The 18846-nt window shown below is 41.5% G+C and overlaps 1 protein-coding gene across 8 annotated transcripts in view; it reads left to right on the forward strand.

The window, feature by feature from the left end:
- The window catches only part of adck1 (aarF domain containing kinase 1), a 146461-nt gene that overhangs the window by 4993 nt on the left and 122622 nt on the right, over nt 1-18846 (forward strand). For 6 of the 8 annotated variants that reach the window (XM_078277590.1, XM_078277591.1, XM_078277588.1 and 3 more), the window contains 3 exons: nt 950-1046; nt 6109-6248; nt 6692-6775. In XM_078277590.1, the coding sequence (XP_078133716.1) occupies nt 6117-6248; nt 6692-6775 (216 nt within the window). In that variant the 5' untranslated portion in view covers nt 950-1046; nt 6109-6116. Of the gene's footprint in view, nt 1-233; nt 330-949; nt 1047-6108; nt 6249-6691; nt 6776-18846 lie in introns of those variants that run through there. The other 2 variants (XM_078277589.1, XM_078277593.1) reach the window with 2 other exon arrangements.

Consider the following 18846-nt stretch of genomic DNA (forward strand, 5'->3'; position numbering starts at 1 on the left):
GTTACATTTATTGAACTTAAACAGTTAAACAAATCAACAGTGAAAACACCTTGAACTGGGTAATTTCCCTTAAAGTGCTCATATTATGCTCATTTTCAGGTTCAAAATTGTATTTAGAGGTTGTACCAGAATAGGTTTATGTGGTTTAATTTTCAAAAAACACTATATTTTTGTTGTACTGCACATTGCTGCAGCTCCTCTTTTCTGTTTTAGCTACAGACTGAGGCAACTTACAAAGTGACGCACGTTTGTCTCTGAAGTAAAGGCTGGACTACAATAGAGCTGTTTGGAGCAGTTTGTGAACACAATTGTGTTTTCTCTGGAAGATGGTAATACCCTTTCGGGTGGACTTTGGGCTTTTTCACTTTCTAAACCTATTACGTGCACAAAAAGATATATAACACAATAAAGGAAAGGGAAAAAGCTTAATATGAGCACTTTAATACTTTTCCTGTTTAACTTTTTGAATGCTCCTTAAAATAAATAATATTAAAAAAAATACATTCAGATGTTGGCTGAGTAAGTTTAACCTTCAGGAGTGCGAAAGTGTGCTTGTCATTCAGAACACAAGACAAAATAAGAGCCAGTCAGCCATTCTCCCTTCACATAATGAGCTAAATAATTGTTTTTCTCAATTGCATTGCTTTTGTGATGGTTAAGAGCTGAAATCAAATTGCACAGTCCTGATATACAGACAAGCAAAGACACCTTAAGATATAAATAGAAGAGTGTGGGCATTGCAGATAAAAAAAAAAAAATACATTAAGTGAGAACTGTGTAAACATTGCAAGATTTTTTTTTTAGGATTTTGAGGTCCTGTTTCTATGTACAGAGATGGGCACAGTGCAACTGGTCATTGCAGGAATCAGACCTACTCTATCTGTAAAGTGTCTTGAGATAACTCTTGTCATGATTTGATACTATAAATAAAATTGAATTTAATCCACAGATGATTGGCAGTCTTCATGGTGGTTTTATTCCATTGGACGTCTTTTTCCTGTGACAGCAGCTGCTGTGCTTGTACATTGCTGTATTTCATCCAGCAGGTATGGAAGTTGTCTGTTATTAGTCAATGTTTTCTGAAATGGTTTGGGTGTTTGTAATGTGTGGGTTGTATATGTCTCTGTTGTCTTGGTACAGTTGGCAGGTAGTTAAAAAGTGCACCTCCGTTTCCACCAACAATAACACGCAGCCAATATACGTCATAAGCAAAAAACAACACAAACGCCAATATATACACATCACTCAAATAGACAAGTGCAATGCACTGTCAACAATTATAAGTACGCCGAAGCAACTTTACAGCAGAGTCATGACAGCACAGCTATTTTCATTTTCTTTTTTTTGGGGCTTTTCCCTTTATTGACAGTGGATAGACCAGAAAGGGGGAGAGAGATGGGGGATGACACGCAGCAAAGCGCAGCAGGTCGGATTCAAACCCTGCGCTGCTGCAGGACTCAGCCAACATGGGGCGAACGCTCTTACTGGGTGAGCTAGAGGCCGCCCCAGCTCAGCTATTTTCTAAATAATCAAATTACAACTCCTCTAAATAGTGACTGTAATAATATTGCAAATCTTTATATAAACAAAACCGTGTGCGTAATACACGCAGACACACACAATTACACAAGTGTGCAGCAAGGCGCATATCACCAGGTTCACAACTTAAAACCACTAGAGAAAAAAAGCTTCTACTAATTACTTTTTTTCTGTGCGCATCATCTCTGGGGTAATCAATTCCTCTGACCTGATATGGTCCTCTCTCTGTCAAAATGTCTATTAGTTCTTGGGTTATTGTTGTTGGCTGTTTTCTGGGATCTTTCATATCCTCATTACCTTGTCGTGTACAGGTAGCAACGCAAATGTTATATGTTCAGCGGCCTCAAAGTCACTGTTGCTCCCAGTAGCACTTGTGTGGCTACACCCATCTCCGGGACTCTCGAAAGGCCAACATCCTTCTTTAAACTCCCATCGCGATCAATAAAGTTCAATGAAGAATTCTTTAGTTTTTGGAGCGCTTGCTTCTTTGCAATTAGGGGTGTAAGAAAAAATCGATACACTTGAGTATCGCGATATTTTATTTTGCAATACTGTATCGTGTTTTTTTAAACGTTCAAAAATATTCATGTTCACGTAGTTCACGTTTATGTTGTGTTTAAACCCCCTACCGCTAGATGGCTATGCTGAGACGCACCACTAGTGTCCTTGCCTAACAGTGCCTAGCAGTGCCTGACTTTTTGCTAGAAGCAAAAAATTTAGCTACGGCTGAACTTTGGCCTACTTTAGCATGTAAACATTAGCTCACTAAAAACCTGTTTACCACAATCCCAAACTGGCAGTTTGATTTTCTGTGTACTGAATTGTTTACCTAAAGTAAACTTCTTTGACTTTTATGAACATCGTCTTTTTTTTAAAATATTAGTTTTTCTAAAATTATACTTTTAAAAAATACCAATATATCGCCTTACGCACAGTATCGAAATATATTGCAATATATTGAATCGTGACCCATGTATCGTGATACGTATCGTATCGCCAGATTCTTGCCAATACACAGCCCTATTTGCAATTACAGTCTATCTTTCATATCCTCATCACCTGTCAGTGTACAGGTGGCGACGCTATATGTTTGTGTAGCCTACTGCACAGTTAGTGTTCCGACCTCTGACCTTGTGAAAACCTTGGGAATGGGGGGTGGGGGATAGGGGCGCTGATTGGTGATTTTGATTGACAGACACACATTCCTCACCAATGGACTGCAAGAGGCAACAAAATGAGGCCAAACAAAACAGTTGAATTTTTTTTTTTTTTATAAGCCCACATTTTGCCGCCTTGCCAAAGTGTTGCCTAGACTGCCTATATGCACGTGCCACCGCTATGTGCGGTGGGAAAAGCCAGGTCTACCTCTGGATGGGAAGGCTGTGCTCCCTGGGTCTGTGCAGAGTTAAGGATTTCCTCAGTTCTAGATCATTCTCAGAGCTCAGATATTCTGCCACTGTGGATTCTCTGTTAAGGGCAAAATAGCATTGCATTTTGGTTGATTCTCTTCAATGTGTAAAGTCATTTTTTGTTTTCTTATAATTTGGTTAAGTCTAATTGGGGGGTCTGTCTAGGCTCTGCTTGTGTTTGTGGACAGTCCTGAACTAGCTGGCTTAAAGGCCATTATGCAGGTAAATATGATCCATAATGTGAGAACTTGTAGACTTGATGTTAGCACTTGTACAATACAAAGTGAGAACTACAGAATAAAAATCTGAACTTGTATGTTACAAATGTCACACACAGTAAGCTGAATTTGATGTCACAGAAAGGAAACAAAACTTGGGCTGTCAAAATTAACGCATTCATAATGAATTAACGCAAACTCCTTTCAATGGCACACATTTTTCAATGCGCGATTAATACATCACCTTTTGTGATTTTGCTTCGTAGTTAGGGAAATCAGGAAGCTGCAGCAGTAACTAGTGGTGTGCGATACTACAATATTTTGTATAGCTCCGATACCAAGTAATTACAGGGCCAGTATCGCCGATGCTAATAATGCTAAATAAAAGCGTAACTCTCGCCAAAATGCAACCTAGGGTCTTTTTGTGAATGTACCTGAGTCAAACTTTCGTTTAAAAGCATATTTAGGACGGAAGCGTCACTTTTAAGATTTACCGTATCTTCGCTTTTCGGTCAAATGGCCTTTTGAATGGGAGTCCTAGGGGCACTTTTATGCTAGCCTCAAAATAGCTATTTTTAAAACGCTAAGAAGGATCGACACAACATGAAACTTTGCTCCAAGTATCACCAGGGTCTCTACACATGAACTCGAGCATTGAGAACATTGTTTGTGTACACAGAGTTTACTAAAAAGAAAGGTTTTAGCAAAATGTTGTCTAGGTTAATGTCAATTTGTCATTACAAAGACATTGACAGGTTGTATTGTCTAGTTTAATGTTAAGTTGTCATAACACAGAGATTGTTGTCTTCATTAAGGTTGTTTTATGGTTGTGCATAGAAATGACGGCGTACCTCCGCAGACCCCTCTGCGTCTACGCCGGACCCTACTCTGTAGCCTGACGTGCACCTCTCGAAAAATGTAACTACACGTCGCAGCGACGCACGTCGCTCGGCCGTGGCTTGGTAGCGTTGCATTTCCCCTGACTCATTTCCTGGTTCTCCTTCTCCATAAACAACATGAAATCAAGGAGAGGGTTAACTTTCCGTGCTACAGATGTCCCACCATGGTCAGAAAACACAGGGGAGACACTTTGTTTCTCTCACTATGACTCTAGAGTCGGTACTCACTCCAAAGCTAATCGCCGTCACTCTCTCACTTCTCCCTCGCTCTATCACCCACTCCCCACACACACACACATGCCGGCTCGACGCACACGCATAAAATCAGGCCACTTACGTAGGCTACGGCGAAAGCTCTTTGTGGAGCCTCCGAAGAACTGTCAAACAGGCTTTAATGTCAAGTTGTCATGGCAAAGACATCTCGGACAATGCTAACTTTGCATTAAAAGTGTCATAATTTACCGACTGACACTTAATGACAACAGTCATGAATACTCAAAATGACTCCTTCATGTGTATGACAGGTGTCATGTAGCGGTGGCATGGTTCACAAAACCCACGGTTCAGTACGTATCACGGTTTTAGGGTCACAGTTTTCGGTTCTGTACGGTTCTTATTTTTTCTTTTAATCTTTAAGACTCTAGAAATATACTTCAGCATATGATATATAGCTAAAATTAGCATATTGAATGCATGTTGCTTGCACACAGTGGCAGTTCTATCTATTGTTTTATTTCCGCTGTCATCATAGGTAACATGTTCCCACACACCAGACTTATACGACGCTGGCGCATACTACAGCTCCGGGCAGCCTTCCTTTTCTCTCCCACTTGACATTTCTACACGTGACGTGACCTGCAGCACTCCACACTCCACTTGAGGAGCGGTCGGTTCGCCGCCTCTCAAAATCTGACGAAAATCTTTTAAACTGACCTTTGTTGATAAAAAAAAAAAGACAGATTCAGCAACTGTAAGGCCTATTTCTCGCTTAAAATGTTTTCAGAAACACGTTTCGGTGAACTATTTTCGTAAAATATAAGATCGTATTCAGAACGAGACGCCATTACTCCTAATTTCCACCGGTTGCGGACCGGTTGTGGAATGGCTGCGGAACGGCTCCGGAACGGCGGCAGAGTCATTAGGTTTCCATTAAAGTCAATGTGTGTATTTCCACTGACTGCGGAACGGCTGCGTTCCGACTGGTCCGCAGCCCTCCCGAGCAGATACACAGAGCTTCTATTTTTGCCGGACGCCGGAGAGCTCCGCAGCAATTCAGCACAATTCAGCACAATTTAGATTGAGCGGGACACTTCGTCGAGCACAGAAACAAAATAAAATACACTGTGCTCACGGCGGATCATATTTCCCTGCACTACACCTTGAAAACAAAGCACAGAATTGTTTCCCCTCTACTCCTCTGGATGGAAACAAACTGTTGTTGGTTTTGTGATTCTATTCTACGTGAATTCGCGAGATCTCGTGGGTCCTCGTGACTTCAGCTGGCAGCCGTTTCGCAACAAATCCAGACCTGGTGGGTATTGACGGACGGCAGAGCACGGAGCCGTTCCGCAGCCGTTCCGCAACCAGTGGAAATTAAGAGTTAGAGTCTGTTTTGAAATTCGGGAGCAGCAAGACCCGCGTGACGCGTTCGTCCAATCAGCTGCCATGTGTTGCGTTCGTCACGCTCATCCCGCTCGTCATTTCCGGTAAGTGTTGTAGGGCACTACGGCAGTAAGTGGTTAGTGCACATTCACAGTGTACTGACGAACCGTGCGACGCACACACGCTCCGAACCGAGACAAGCGAACCGAACGGTTCGGATGTTTTTTCATGAACTGTACCACCCCTAGTGTCATGTCATAATAATGACAGTGTCATGTCAGTCTTATGCACACCCCTTCAAATAAAGTGTTACCATTGCTTGTTTATTTTATATTGATGTTCAAATATGTTTTTATGTATGCACCAAACAAATTCCTAGTAAGTGCTACTTGGCCATAAATCGTTTTCTGATTCTGATGTTCATTCTTACTGAACCCATAGTGCTTCTGATGGCTGGTCAACTCCTCAAAGTATCATCTCTGGCCACAGCAGTGTTTGCCTCCTCTGGGTTTTACCTCTACAACAGACAGCTGAACCTCAATGACCTGACTGTCATCCGCTTCGGACGAGCTGCAGCCACCGTAAGTTACTACACACCCTGCCCCTAGAATTTGGGGATTGGGGAGTTTATGCAACCCCACAGTTTAGACGTTGTTTTTGTTTCAATGCTTTTATGTTTGACATTTTGTCAGTTCTTTAAACCAGGGGCCTGTATCACAAAGCAAAATTAGCGAGTTAAGACAGCTATATTTGCTATATTTGGCCTTAACACACACTTATCTTTATATTGAATTTTTTTGATATTTTTCCAAGTGTTTCCACCCAGCCCTTTCAAACCAAGTTATCCTCTTCATAACAGTTACTTAAACTTTATAGCTGATAATGTCAGTCTCTTTCCATGGTGGTGCTCCAAACTTAAATTTGCTTTTGCTCATTTTCTGATCATTTGCACAGTGGATTTCAAAGAAAAATGTCCCTGCTGACTCCTCAGTTCCTTACATGTCACGGCTCTGTTTGTCTGCAGACGGTGGTCATCAGTTTCGACTATCTGACTGCCTTTAATCATGTGGAATATGGCACAGAGGAGTACTGGGCACTCAGGTCCAAGGTAGGTAAACACTTTGCTATAGGGGTCGGGGCTACTTGCACTGACTCAAGCTGTGAGCAATGCAACCATGCTGTGGTCAACAAAATCACTAGGGATGTTTTATCTTTTTTCCCTATTTATTGTTTTTACCTTACGTTATATTCCACACATTAAAGGGTAAATACCGTTTTTTTCAACCTTATTTTCCTATGTTTTTGTGTCTAAGTGACTGATAAGAACAACAATATTTGAAATTGGTCCAGTATTAAGCAAGATCGTTGCAGTCGGCAGTGGCGAAACAAGCTACAATGTGAGTTAATAGGGCAATTGTCCAGCTTGTATTTACCTTCACAAAAGTGCTTGTTTTGCCGTTGACAGACTCATATTAATATTCTGAGTGTCTGACAACATTATGGAAAGGATCCCTTCAGGTGTAGACCTTTAAAACCTCTTTGAGACCTTTCTTTTAAACCAGAAAAGTTGCTAGCACTAAACCCACCAGACTCCATTTAAAAAAGCAATACTTTTACAAAGTGTCTGAGTGTTACGGAAAGGATTTTTAAGGAGGTCGACCTTTGTGTGAAAGAGTAAGATCCTTTTTTTAAACATAAAAACATCAAAGAAATTGCAATCGTTAAACCTACCAGACTCCTGTTAATAAACAGTAATTTTAGCATTGTAAAATACACTTCATTAAAAGTTTACAGAAACTAAATAAAACTATGAAAAGCCGTTTTGGGTCATCTTTCCACACATCACAGCTCTAGTTTTGGTTGAAATAAACACACAGTTTACTGATTTACATGTGAAATTATGTTTGCTCTATACACTCTAAAAGTATTGCCTTTTTAAACAGAGTCTGGTGGGTTTAGTGCTAGCAACTTCAGAGCTGTTTCTGTTTAAACAGAAAGGTCTCAAAGAGGTCTATCTCTGAAGGGATCCTTTCCACAATGTTGTCAGACACAGAATATAAATCTGAGCCTGTCAGTGGCAAAATGAGCACTTTTGTGAAGGTAAATACAAGCTGGACAATTGCCCTATTAACTCACATTGTAGCTTTTTTTCGCCGCTGCCGACTGCAGCGATCTTGCTTAATACTGGACCAATGTCAAAGATTGTTGTTCCCATCAGTCACTTAGACACAAAAAAACATAGGGAAATATGGTCCAGGTTGAAAAAAACAGTAATTACCCTAAGACATCAATATACTGTACATACAACATATAACTACACTGAGATGCATTAACAAGTACACAGTTCCAGCTTACAAATAGAAACAATGAAATAAAGTAACTAAAAAAGAAAAAAGAGAAGACTATAATTCTGGTATTGCTTGTATCACTGGTGCCCATCTTTCAGCAAACTTATGTTTTCAGATGTAATCTTGCTGTGATTTATTTTCTGTAACATAAACATTTTTACCCTCTCCATTGCAATTTGCTTGGGGACTCAGTAAGGAGACTGTCTTTTTAGCTATTATAAGCCGAATCCTCAATAAGGAGATCAGGCCTCTGTGTCATATTGCCAGAAAGTATACACAAAATGAAAGCTGCCGGATCCAGAGTGCCCAGAATCATCCCAACCTCACCCTGAACATCCCTTCAGAACTTTAGCAACTTTGGGCAATCCCAGAATATATGTGTGAAGTCTCCTATTAATCCACAACCTCTCCAGCATAGTTCAGATGTATTACTATATTTTAAGGTAATGGATGGAGTTTTAAAATAATGCATCTTCACCTTCCAATCAAACTCCCTCCACAGTGGGTTTTTTAGTTTATGTCCTGCTTTAAATGTTTCTGTTACTGAACGACACTGGAGGTTGGACCCAAAAAGCAGACGACACACACAAGAAATAAGAAAGTGATTTAATGTGTGAATATATATATATATATATATATATATATATATATATATATATATATATATATATATATATATATATATACACACAATAATTGTGCTGGTGGCAAAAGAGCGGTTGTGTCGAGGAGATCCAGTGGTGAGTGGTGGGTGCGCTCTCCCAGTGAAGTGGTGGCGAAGACCATGTGGTATGGCCTCTTCCAGAGTCCAACAAACAATTGAGGCTTGAATCCAATCTAGGGCTGCAGCTATCGATTATTTTAGTAATCGAGTATTCTACCGATTATTCCATCGATTAATCGAGTAATCGGATAAGAAATACTTTTGTTTTATTGAAGAGCAATAATAAACAATAGTTTGGTTAAATTTTCGGAAAAAGCAAAATTTGTATTACCTACATTACTTACAATATATCTCAAAAAACTAAACATATTAAGTGCATTTAAGTGCCATATTACATTGTTTTTTTTAAAGATTTTTTTTTTTCAAATGATAACCTCAAACTAAGGCATACATTAAACATTACATTAAGTTGTGCAACTTAACTTTCAGAACTACAAGTTTCAACCTGAGACTGATCTGTATATAGGCCAATATGTAAATATTAGTTATACTCAACCTATTTTCATTTATATATTGATTACAATGCTACACAGCTCTGTTACACGTATGCTATTAGATCAGAGAGAGAGAGAGAGAGAGAGAGAGAGAGAGAGAGAGAGAGAGAGAGAGAGAGAGAGAGAGAGAGAGAGAGAGAGAGAGAGAGAGAGAGAGAGAGAGAGAGAGAGATTTTCCAAAGGGATAGTCAACATGTCAGCTCTTTAGATCAGATTGTGGTCATCCCTACATATTTTCTTGTCTTTGATTTTGATAGTTGTTGTGTTTGGTGTAGTTTCATCGTCCATACGTCTCTGTGATTTACTTTTGTCGGGTCCGCTTCGTGGAATGGATGATTAAGTTAGACTCAATGTTTTCTGTTGAGATGCTGAAGCATTGACGTCGTGCTATTATTGTGGAAAGCTAGTTTGATTTTGCAGTAGACACACTGTACAGAGTTTTCGTTTTAATTACGTTTGATCTGATTCCAAACTTTGGACACTTTCTGTCGTTTTCTCCAGCCTGTCTCTTCTCTTAGCCCCTCACTATTTACGCTCTGGCATCGCCAGCAGCAGACTGAGCAGCGTCTGGTGTGCGACAAAAAATAATGATCCGTGCGGAAACACCGTCTGTCAGCGATACAATGTTGGTAACATTGATTTAACGAAGCTTCGAGGCAAGTCATTTTGCATCGAGGATTTTTTGTAATCAAATTATTCGATGAATCGTTTCAGCCCTAACCAATCCGTACAGTGAGAGAGGAGCAGGCGGGAGGAGCAAGCAGGCAGGCAGGCAGGCAGGACATACAGAAAACACAGAAAACGTTTTAGCTACACAAGCTTAATCACCAGGAACACAGATAAACACAGGGAGTCAGGAGTGCAACTATACCACGCTAGTAGACTGTATGATCTGGTGACGAGTGGATCACAGAGCCAGCCTTAAATACTTCAGGAGGGTGATTAGGGAATGAGCTTCACCTGGCGCCACCTGCCAGCTAAGCCGCGCCCACAGCTCACAGTCCTCAGCACAGGAGAGAGAAACATGAGGGGAAACAAACAAAAACACACAGAACAAGGAGAAGCACGGGCTGCCATGATGACGTCATGACAGTTTCCTCCCAGTTTTCACCTGATATTATATTTGTTTGCAATTCCCATTTTTCCTTCACATCCATGTTGATATCCCTACTTTCATGTTGTAGCGCTTTGTACATTTTTGAGATTAGTTTCTGTTTTTGTTTCTCCCTCCGTAAATAATAACAATAACTCTAGTTTGGATGGTGTTCTGCAAATATTTTCCTATTCCCTGTGGGTCTGAAGGTAGTCTTGCATTGCCAGACCTTCATCAACAGTGCTGCAGAGGAGGGTCTGGCTAGTCCACACAACATTCAGGGATGGGAGAAAAACGTGCTCTGGTTTATTGGCATTTCTTTAAACCAGTCACGATCGTCTTTGGCGGCACTATGCGCCGTACTCAATGACGGTGCCTCTGCAAAAATAGCCTCGGGAAGGAACTTGTTTTGGTGGAACGTGTACGTTCAAAAGTAGTTTTAGTCGTGCAACAGAAAACTCAGATTGGACAGATAGTCTAGCTAGCTGTCTGGATTTACCCTGCAGAGATCTGAGGAGTAGTTAACCATAGTCCTCAGAAATCGACTGGAGTTAAAAAAAACAACAAAAAAAAACAAAATTCTAAACCACCAAGATTTACTTGCGAGTTATAAAAGTACTGAAAGCTTTTATGGCGCTTTTTTCTTGTCACTAGCACAGCTACACATGTTGAACCAATCAGTTTAGTGCAAAACACAGCTTGGTGTTAGGAAGGTGACCGTCACTTGATGCATGGCTAAAGCTTCCTATCTTGTGTTTGCTGATTTTTTTTAGTTCTCTCAACTGCTTTTGTGTTGACATGTTGGGTTTTAAATCCAATCTCTGACCAATAGTCTCTTGACACCTCACAACGTGTTCTCATCTGAAGAAAAAACTTGCATTAACTGTTTGCCACTGCAGCAGAATTGATCTGTAAACTCAAAATAAACATGACTTTCAAATTGATGTGGTCAATTTGTTAGCATGCAGCTGCTTCATTAGACATCCAGTAGACACATAACAACATTAGGATTTTTGTTTGTGTTCACCTGCTGAATGTAAGTCCAAAATTCACTTTGTTCACCTGTGTCTGTCTGCTGTTTGGTGCTAAGATTTTTCCCTCAAACAATTCAATTAAATTTTATTTATAGTATCAAATCATAACAAGAGTTATCTCAAGACACTTTACAGATAGAGTAGGTCTAGACCACACTCTATAAACAGCTGCTAATTAACTAAAATAGTAAAGTTTCAGGCAAGGAAAACAAAACCGATTGAGATGAACCTCACAAGTAGACATGAGACTGTCGAGCAGCATACATTTTGTTTCAACATCAGATTGCACTATTATTCATAGTTAAATCCACCAAACAGGATCAAATGTGTAGGGAAAATCCTGTTAGAAGGCTAGAGGTAATAAAGTGTGCTGATGTGCATTAAGTGATTTGTGCTGCTGTTTGTTAAAGGCCACAGCTCAGTCAGGTTCAGTCAGGAGACCGCTGCTGGAAAGGTCAGAGACCAACTGCTCTGACAAAGTGCACAGAGAGCTATGCATGAACCTTGAAGAGCATGGTTGAGCATGGCTGGCCTTGTATATGTGACGTGCGCTCACACACATGCATCCATGCACGCACGCGCACACACACACACACACACACACACACACACACACACACACACACACACACACACACTCGGTACAGCCCATTGGGCTCTGCTGGTCAAGCTTGGCTACACATGCTGATTAGAATTAATGCGAGGTGCTGATTTAGTACAGAGAGGAGGCTTGCCTCCTAATTGCGTATTATGAAGTCATAGAGGTGAGGCGACAGCACAGCAGCTCCACACTTGTTTAGTGCCTTTTTTCTATTGATTTTTCCTGCAGTGTATTTTTCAATCTAATCAAAGAACGGAGACGACTGACCCCAGTTCACGTTTAATAGATACTGTGACGTAGAGCTGGTAATCTTCCTCTGTACCATTCAAATTGAATTCCTTATTTTTAAATATTCAAATTATATTCAAATATTTAATGCTCAAATTCAGACTATTCATATTTACCATACTACTCAGGCTTATGTAAACACTGTAAATAGTGATGACATGTTTTGTGGGCAGCGCTTAACTGGTGGCAGGAAGTGAGCGTAGCTGTGTCGTCTATGGTTTTTTTCATCCCGCTTTAGATGAAACCACAGCCAATGAAGCCTCACAGTTCATTCTAAGAATTTATGGTTGCTGCTTGCTGCTCCCTCACTGCGAGGGACACCTAATCACTCAACGACATCCCGACTGTTTGCTGTCCTGGCTCCTAAAAGGTGGAACGAGCTCCCCATTGACATCAGGGCAGCTGCAAGGCTACAAACACATCTCTTTCGACTGTACCTTGGCTAAGAAGGTTATAAAAAAATAAATTAAATTGCACTTTCATGTTGCACTTACATGTGGCACTTGTAGTTTGGCTTATTTGAAGCTAATGCACTTCTTCTATGTGATTCTTGCTGTTCAGAGTTGTACCTCCATGGTTGAATGCACTAATTTGAAGTCGCTTTGGATATAAGCATGGATATCCGCTAAATGAAATGAAATAGGGCTGCATGACATTGGTAAAAAATAACATTCCTGCAAGATATATATATATATATATATATATATATATATATATATATTAGGGCTGTCAAAATAACGTTAATTTCGATTAATTAATCTGAGAACAAGCGTTAAGAAAAAATAACGCTGATTAACCCATTCCATATTGACGTTTGACCCGGAGCCATTCTAGCCACCATTGGACTGTAAAATGAAGGAGGGAGATGAGAATGTTCTGCCTGGATTATTAGTTGGAACATTTACTTGTAAAAATCTTCTTCCTGCCAACCCTGGCTACCGAAATCTGGTGCCACTAATATGTCTGCGCTTCTCTCTGATGCTCTGAAACACAAACACCGCTGCACATGACGCTAGTTAACACTATACTCGACAGCAGCTAACGTTAGCCTACCGCTAGCTAGTAGCTGGATTAAACACTGTTAAAATGCTGACAGCTAAAGCTAAACGGTGTAAAGTTTGACTGTGTTTTACTGTAGAGGATTCAACACGGTATGTAACAATCTGCAGCTGCCGTCGGAGAAACAACACAGACAGTGCGTTCATTGAAACTGGTAAACTACAGCCTCGTGGTGCATTTGAAGTTATTGTAAATGTCCTTTTCCCATCTGATGGTTCATCAGCAATTTACTACTGAAATTAGTTAGTTATTGTTATACATTATTATTAAATCATTTCATTTTGACCATATGGCCTTAGCAATAAACAAGCTGTTCTTTAATGCCACCAACTGTTGTTTAGTACCCTTTTTTTTTCTTTTCTTTTTTTACTTTCTTAAAAAGTATCGGTTCAGGCACCGTTAATTATGTTTGCGATTAATTTCGATTAATCACAGAATATGTAATTAATTAGATTAAATTTTTGAATCGATTGACAGCCCTTATATATATATATATTGCAAAAATGCGAGCCATCCAGGCTAAAGTCAATAAATACCATTTCATGATATTAATAATTTTAATAATAAACAAGCTTCGTTACCACAATAGGGAATTAACACAAGTGACAAAAAGGTCACTTAATATTTTATAAAATTAAAACATTTTTTTGTTAACAGAAGCAGTACACATTTTAAATAAAACGGCAACTTTACACCAATCCCCTGATTGGTTTACAAAATTTAACAAAACTTATATATATATATATTTTTTATAAAATAAACAACTTGTAATGAATAAATATCAACTCTTGTATGTCTGCTGGATGCTTTGCTTACGCAAGGTTTTTAGCTAAGAACACAAGTCTATCAACCTTTGTAGTCTTGAGACAGGTGCGTTGGCAAGTGACGATGTCACCACTAGATCTCTGACAGCGAGCTCGTCGCAGGAATACACAGGTATTTGCGGGCAAGTCTAGCACCTCAAGGAAGGCTTATTTTGTGTGCTTTCCACCATGCAAATTGATCCTCCTCTTTGTCTATTGAAGGTGATAGCATGTAGGTGTTTAACTCTGCTTCCACAGTATCCTTTAAGGTCAGAGAGGAATCACCCTTTGCTACAGTTTCACTCTGTTTAAAGAAGCTTCCCAAGGACTTCTTGGCTTTCCTTGCCTGGTGTGCGCTTGGCACCACTTCAGTGCTGCAGCTTGATGTCTCCTGGCATTCCATCATCTGTGATGCCACTCTGGTCTTAACTTGGGGGCTTCTTGTCTCCACTGATGAAGTCCATCTTGAACGGGTGGCCAAAAAAAGATGCCATATCTAGCAGCTTCTGAGTATCCTCATGAGTATTTCTCGTTGAGATAGTCCAGCATCATCTTCTTTATATTCTTGTTCAGGTCTGTGTCCCCCTGAACATGCATCAGTGAAATCCAGCATTGGGCCCCAGCTGACAAATTCCAGGACATCCGTATCTTGCCAGGTTGGAATTAGATGCCGTAGCTTCTTGTTCGCAGACAGGACCTGAGTTAAAGCCTGCTGCTGCTCTAATATCCTGTTGATCATCATCTGTATGGAACCCCATCTTGTTTGGCATTCTGATATGAGGAAATGTGATAGATTTAGATAGAGGTAGATTGAGTTCCTTCTGGGCTTTTGCAATTGCATCTCTGACCTTCCAGCTGTGAGAGAAGTGGCTCACCAGCTTCTTGCAGACACCTACAGCACTATCAATGCAATCCTTTTTCACTGCATTTTTAAAAAACAAAACTAAGTACACTTTATTTATTACACTAGAACCATAATTAGATTTTTTCCTTTTGTAACCAAGGTCAGGTTGTTTGACAAAATAAATATCTAATGTATAGATTGGATGAGTATCCTATAAGTAATAAGAAAATTTGAAAATGTAATGTCCAAATTCAGAGTGCAAAGTTTGTCAAATTTGTCAAGTTGATCAACACCCTCCATCCATCCATCCATCTTCATCCGCTTATCCGGGGTCGGGTCGCGGGGGTAGCAGCTCAGGGGGCATCCTTACCAGATGCCCGAACCACCTCAACTGGCTCCTTTCGACGCAAAGGAGCAGCTCCGAGCTCCTCACGGATAACTGAGCTTCTCACCCTATCTCTAAGGGAGACGCCAGCTACCCTCCTGAGGAAACCCATTTCGGCCGCTTGTACCCTGGATCTTGTTCTTTCAGTCATGACCCAGCCTTCATGACCATAGGTGAGGGTAGGAACAAAAACTGACCGGTAGATTGAGAGCTTTGCCTTCTGGCTCAGCTCTCTTTTCGTCCAACGGTGCGATAAATTGAATGTAATACCGCACCTGCTGTGCCGATTCTCCGACCAATCTCCCGCTCCATTGTCCCCTCACTCGCGAACAAGACCCCAAGGTACTTGAACTCCTTCACTTGGGGTAAGGACTCATTCCCTTACCTGGAGAAGGCACTCCATCAGTTTCCTGCTGAGAACCATGGCCTCCGATTTAGAGGTGCTGATCCTCATCCCAGCCGCTTCACACTCGGCTGCGAACAGATCCAGTGAGTGCAGAAGGTCACAGGCCAATGATGCCATCAGGACCACATCATCTGCAAAAGCAGCGATGAGATCCCCAGCCCACCGAACTGCAACCCCTCTCCACCCCGACTACGCTCGATATCCTGTCCATAAATACTACAAACAGGATTGGTGACAAAGCGCAGCCCTGGCGGAGGCCAACTCTCACCTGAAACGAGTCTGACTTACTGCCGAGAACCCGGACACAGCTCTCGCTTTGGTCGTACAGAGATTGGATGGCCCTGAGAAGGGACCCTCACCCCGTACTCCCGCAGCACCTCCCACAGTATCTCCGGGGCACCCGGTCATACGCCTTCTCCAGATCCACAAAACACATGTAGACTGGTTGGGCATACTCCCAGGCTCCCTCCAGGATCCTTGCGAGAGTAAAGATCTGGTCCGTTGTTCCCACGACCAGGGACGGAATCTGCATTGTTCCTCTTCAACCTGAGATTCGACTATCGACCGAACCCTCCTTTCCAGCACCTTGGAGTAGACTTTAGAAGTGTGATACCCCTGTAATTGGCACACACCCTCTGGTCCCCCTTTTTAAAAAGGGGAACCACCACCCCGGTCTGCCACTCCTTAGGCACCGTCCCAGACTTCCACGCAATGTTGAAGAGGCGTGTCAACCAAGACAACCCCTCCACACCCAGAGCTTTAAGCATTTCTGGACGGATCTCATCAATTCCTGGGGCTTTGCCACTGTGGAGTTGTTTAACTACCTCAGCAACCTCCACCAGGGAAATTGATGCCAATCCCCCATCATCCTCCAGCTCTGCCTCTACCATAGAGGGCGTATTAGTCGGATTTAGGAGTTCCTCAAAGTGCTCCTTCCACCGCCCTATTACCTCCTCAGTTGAGGTCAACAGCGTCCCATCCTTACTGTACACAGCTTGGATGGTTCCCCGCTTCCCCCTCCTGAGGTGGCGGACGGTTTTCCAGAAGCACCTTGGTGCCGACCGAAAGTCCTTCTCCATGTCTTCTCCGAACTTCTCCCACACACGCTGCTTTGCCTTTTTCACAGCAGATTGCTGCAGCCCTGTCCTCCTGTAATAGAACCAGTTCAAAAAAAGAAACCACTTTCGCTTAATTTCATTGATGACTCAAATGTATTCTCTAGTCAGTTTTGTGTTTTGACCCCTCTGTGAATTAAACCCTGTCTCGTTTACCACGCTTTGTGGGTGTGACTTTTTTGCTGTGTCATCACCATTCATATCTATACAATATGTTTAAGATCAAATTGCTTACAAGAACACATTGTTTACAAGAGCACAGATTCTTCGATCTAGTCTCTTAAATTTGCTCTCAAAGGGCACCAGATTGATGCATTTAACTTTTAAATATATAGTCTCACAAAAACCTTTAGGAATTACTTTGGGATTTATTGCAGGTCTGTTTTTACACATTATATTGCATTAGTTTAGTATATATCAGCAACAGGTCTTAAAATTAAATTATATTCAAAGCCTTTGCCTAGTGCATGGTATGAAGTGCATGGTGCAGGTGCATTTAGGATTTGTCCTCTGCTAGTTAAATGATGCATAATATGGGCGCAGAGTTTATAGTAGTACGGTAGAGCCTACACCATAGCCTACGTAAGTGGACTACGCCGTGATAATTTATATTTGTGTGCTGGTTTATGCACCTAATGTGTGTTTTGCATCAATCTAGCTTATTTCTGATAGCAGAGCCGGTATGTGTGTGTACGTAGGAAGAATGTGGTAGAGCGAGAGGGAAAGTGACAGGGATTAGCTCCGGGGTGAGAACCGATATTGGTGGCGGAGGCAGAGAGACAAAGCTTCTCCCCTGTGCTTTGTGACCATGGTCGGAAAGCTGTAGCAAGAAAAGTTAACCCTCTCCTTGATTTGATGTTTACGGAGAATGATAACGCGTATATGAGTAGAAGGAAATGTGACACTCCAAAGCCACTGCCAAGTGGACCAATCACAGTTGTTGGGTCTGCGTGGCCATGATTTGAAGTTGCATTTCTGGGGAGGTGCAAAACGGGCTACAAAGTAGGATACGGAGTAGTGTCTGAATCTACACATACGTGTATGTACCTACGGCGTAGATTCAACTAGCAATGACCGTTGCGCTTGTGCCAGTTGTAAATGAAGACCTCATGTCAGCATTGTGACCTGCAACTATGTGTTTGTTTCTTGTCAACAGGGGCTCATTTGACTGCACAGTTAATGACCTCTTGTTTCTGCATCTCATTTTCCTCGTCACCCAGTTAGCGTGTCACCCTGTGTTCATCTCCCTGTGTTCGCCATGCTGCCGAGCTGCTATTCAGCCTCTTGTAGAGAGGTTCTCTCAAAAGCCACTTAAGCAGCCAGTCATCCAAGCTCATCAAAGGCTGCCATGAGTGAACCGAGGGGCCATTTACAGCCAATTAGTGTATCACAGAACAAGCATGGGAGCTCACTCAAGTCTGCCAAATGAGTGGAGGAACCTGCCCTGCAATGAGAGAACAGATGGACTGCTTTTAGTCCTCTGAACCTAGATAAGCTCTACTGTGATTTCTCTCAAGCAAAGGAACATGCTGTTGTAAACATTCAGTAAGAATGAGTTGCTGTGTACATAAGTTATAAGTTAGATTAAAGCTTTACCTATACATTGTCACTGAGCTTCACCTGGAAGTTAATCATAACAGCCTACGTAATGTGAAATGAACATGTCTGCCCACATTTTAAGTTTATACAAATGAGAATGATGGAGTGTATTGGGTTATGCTACACCTAGATGTCCACCTGTTTGGATGTAATTTATCCACTCTAGAGTTGGGTCGTTTTCTGGTTTGTCTGGTCCGGTGTACAAGGCTAAACTGGTTTAATTTTATCCTAACCAGTTAAACTGACATTTGTCACTATGACACATTTTTGGAAATTAAGAAGTAGCCTACATTAGCAACCTGTGCCGACGGTGTCACAAGACTGTATCCATCTTAACTTTCAAGCGGGGGAGGGGAGTTCATGTCCCGGAAAACACTTTCGCCCAG

Source organism: Sander vitreus, chromosome 20 (genome assembly GCF_031162955.1).
Source record: "Sander vitreus isolate 19-12246 chromosome 20, sanVit1, whole genome shotgun sequence".
Classification (NCBI taxonomy): Eukaryota; Metazoa; Chordata; class Actinopteri; order Perciformes; family Percidae; genus Sander; species Sander vitreus.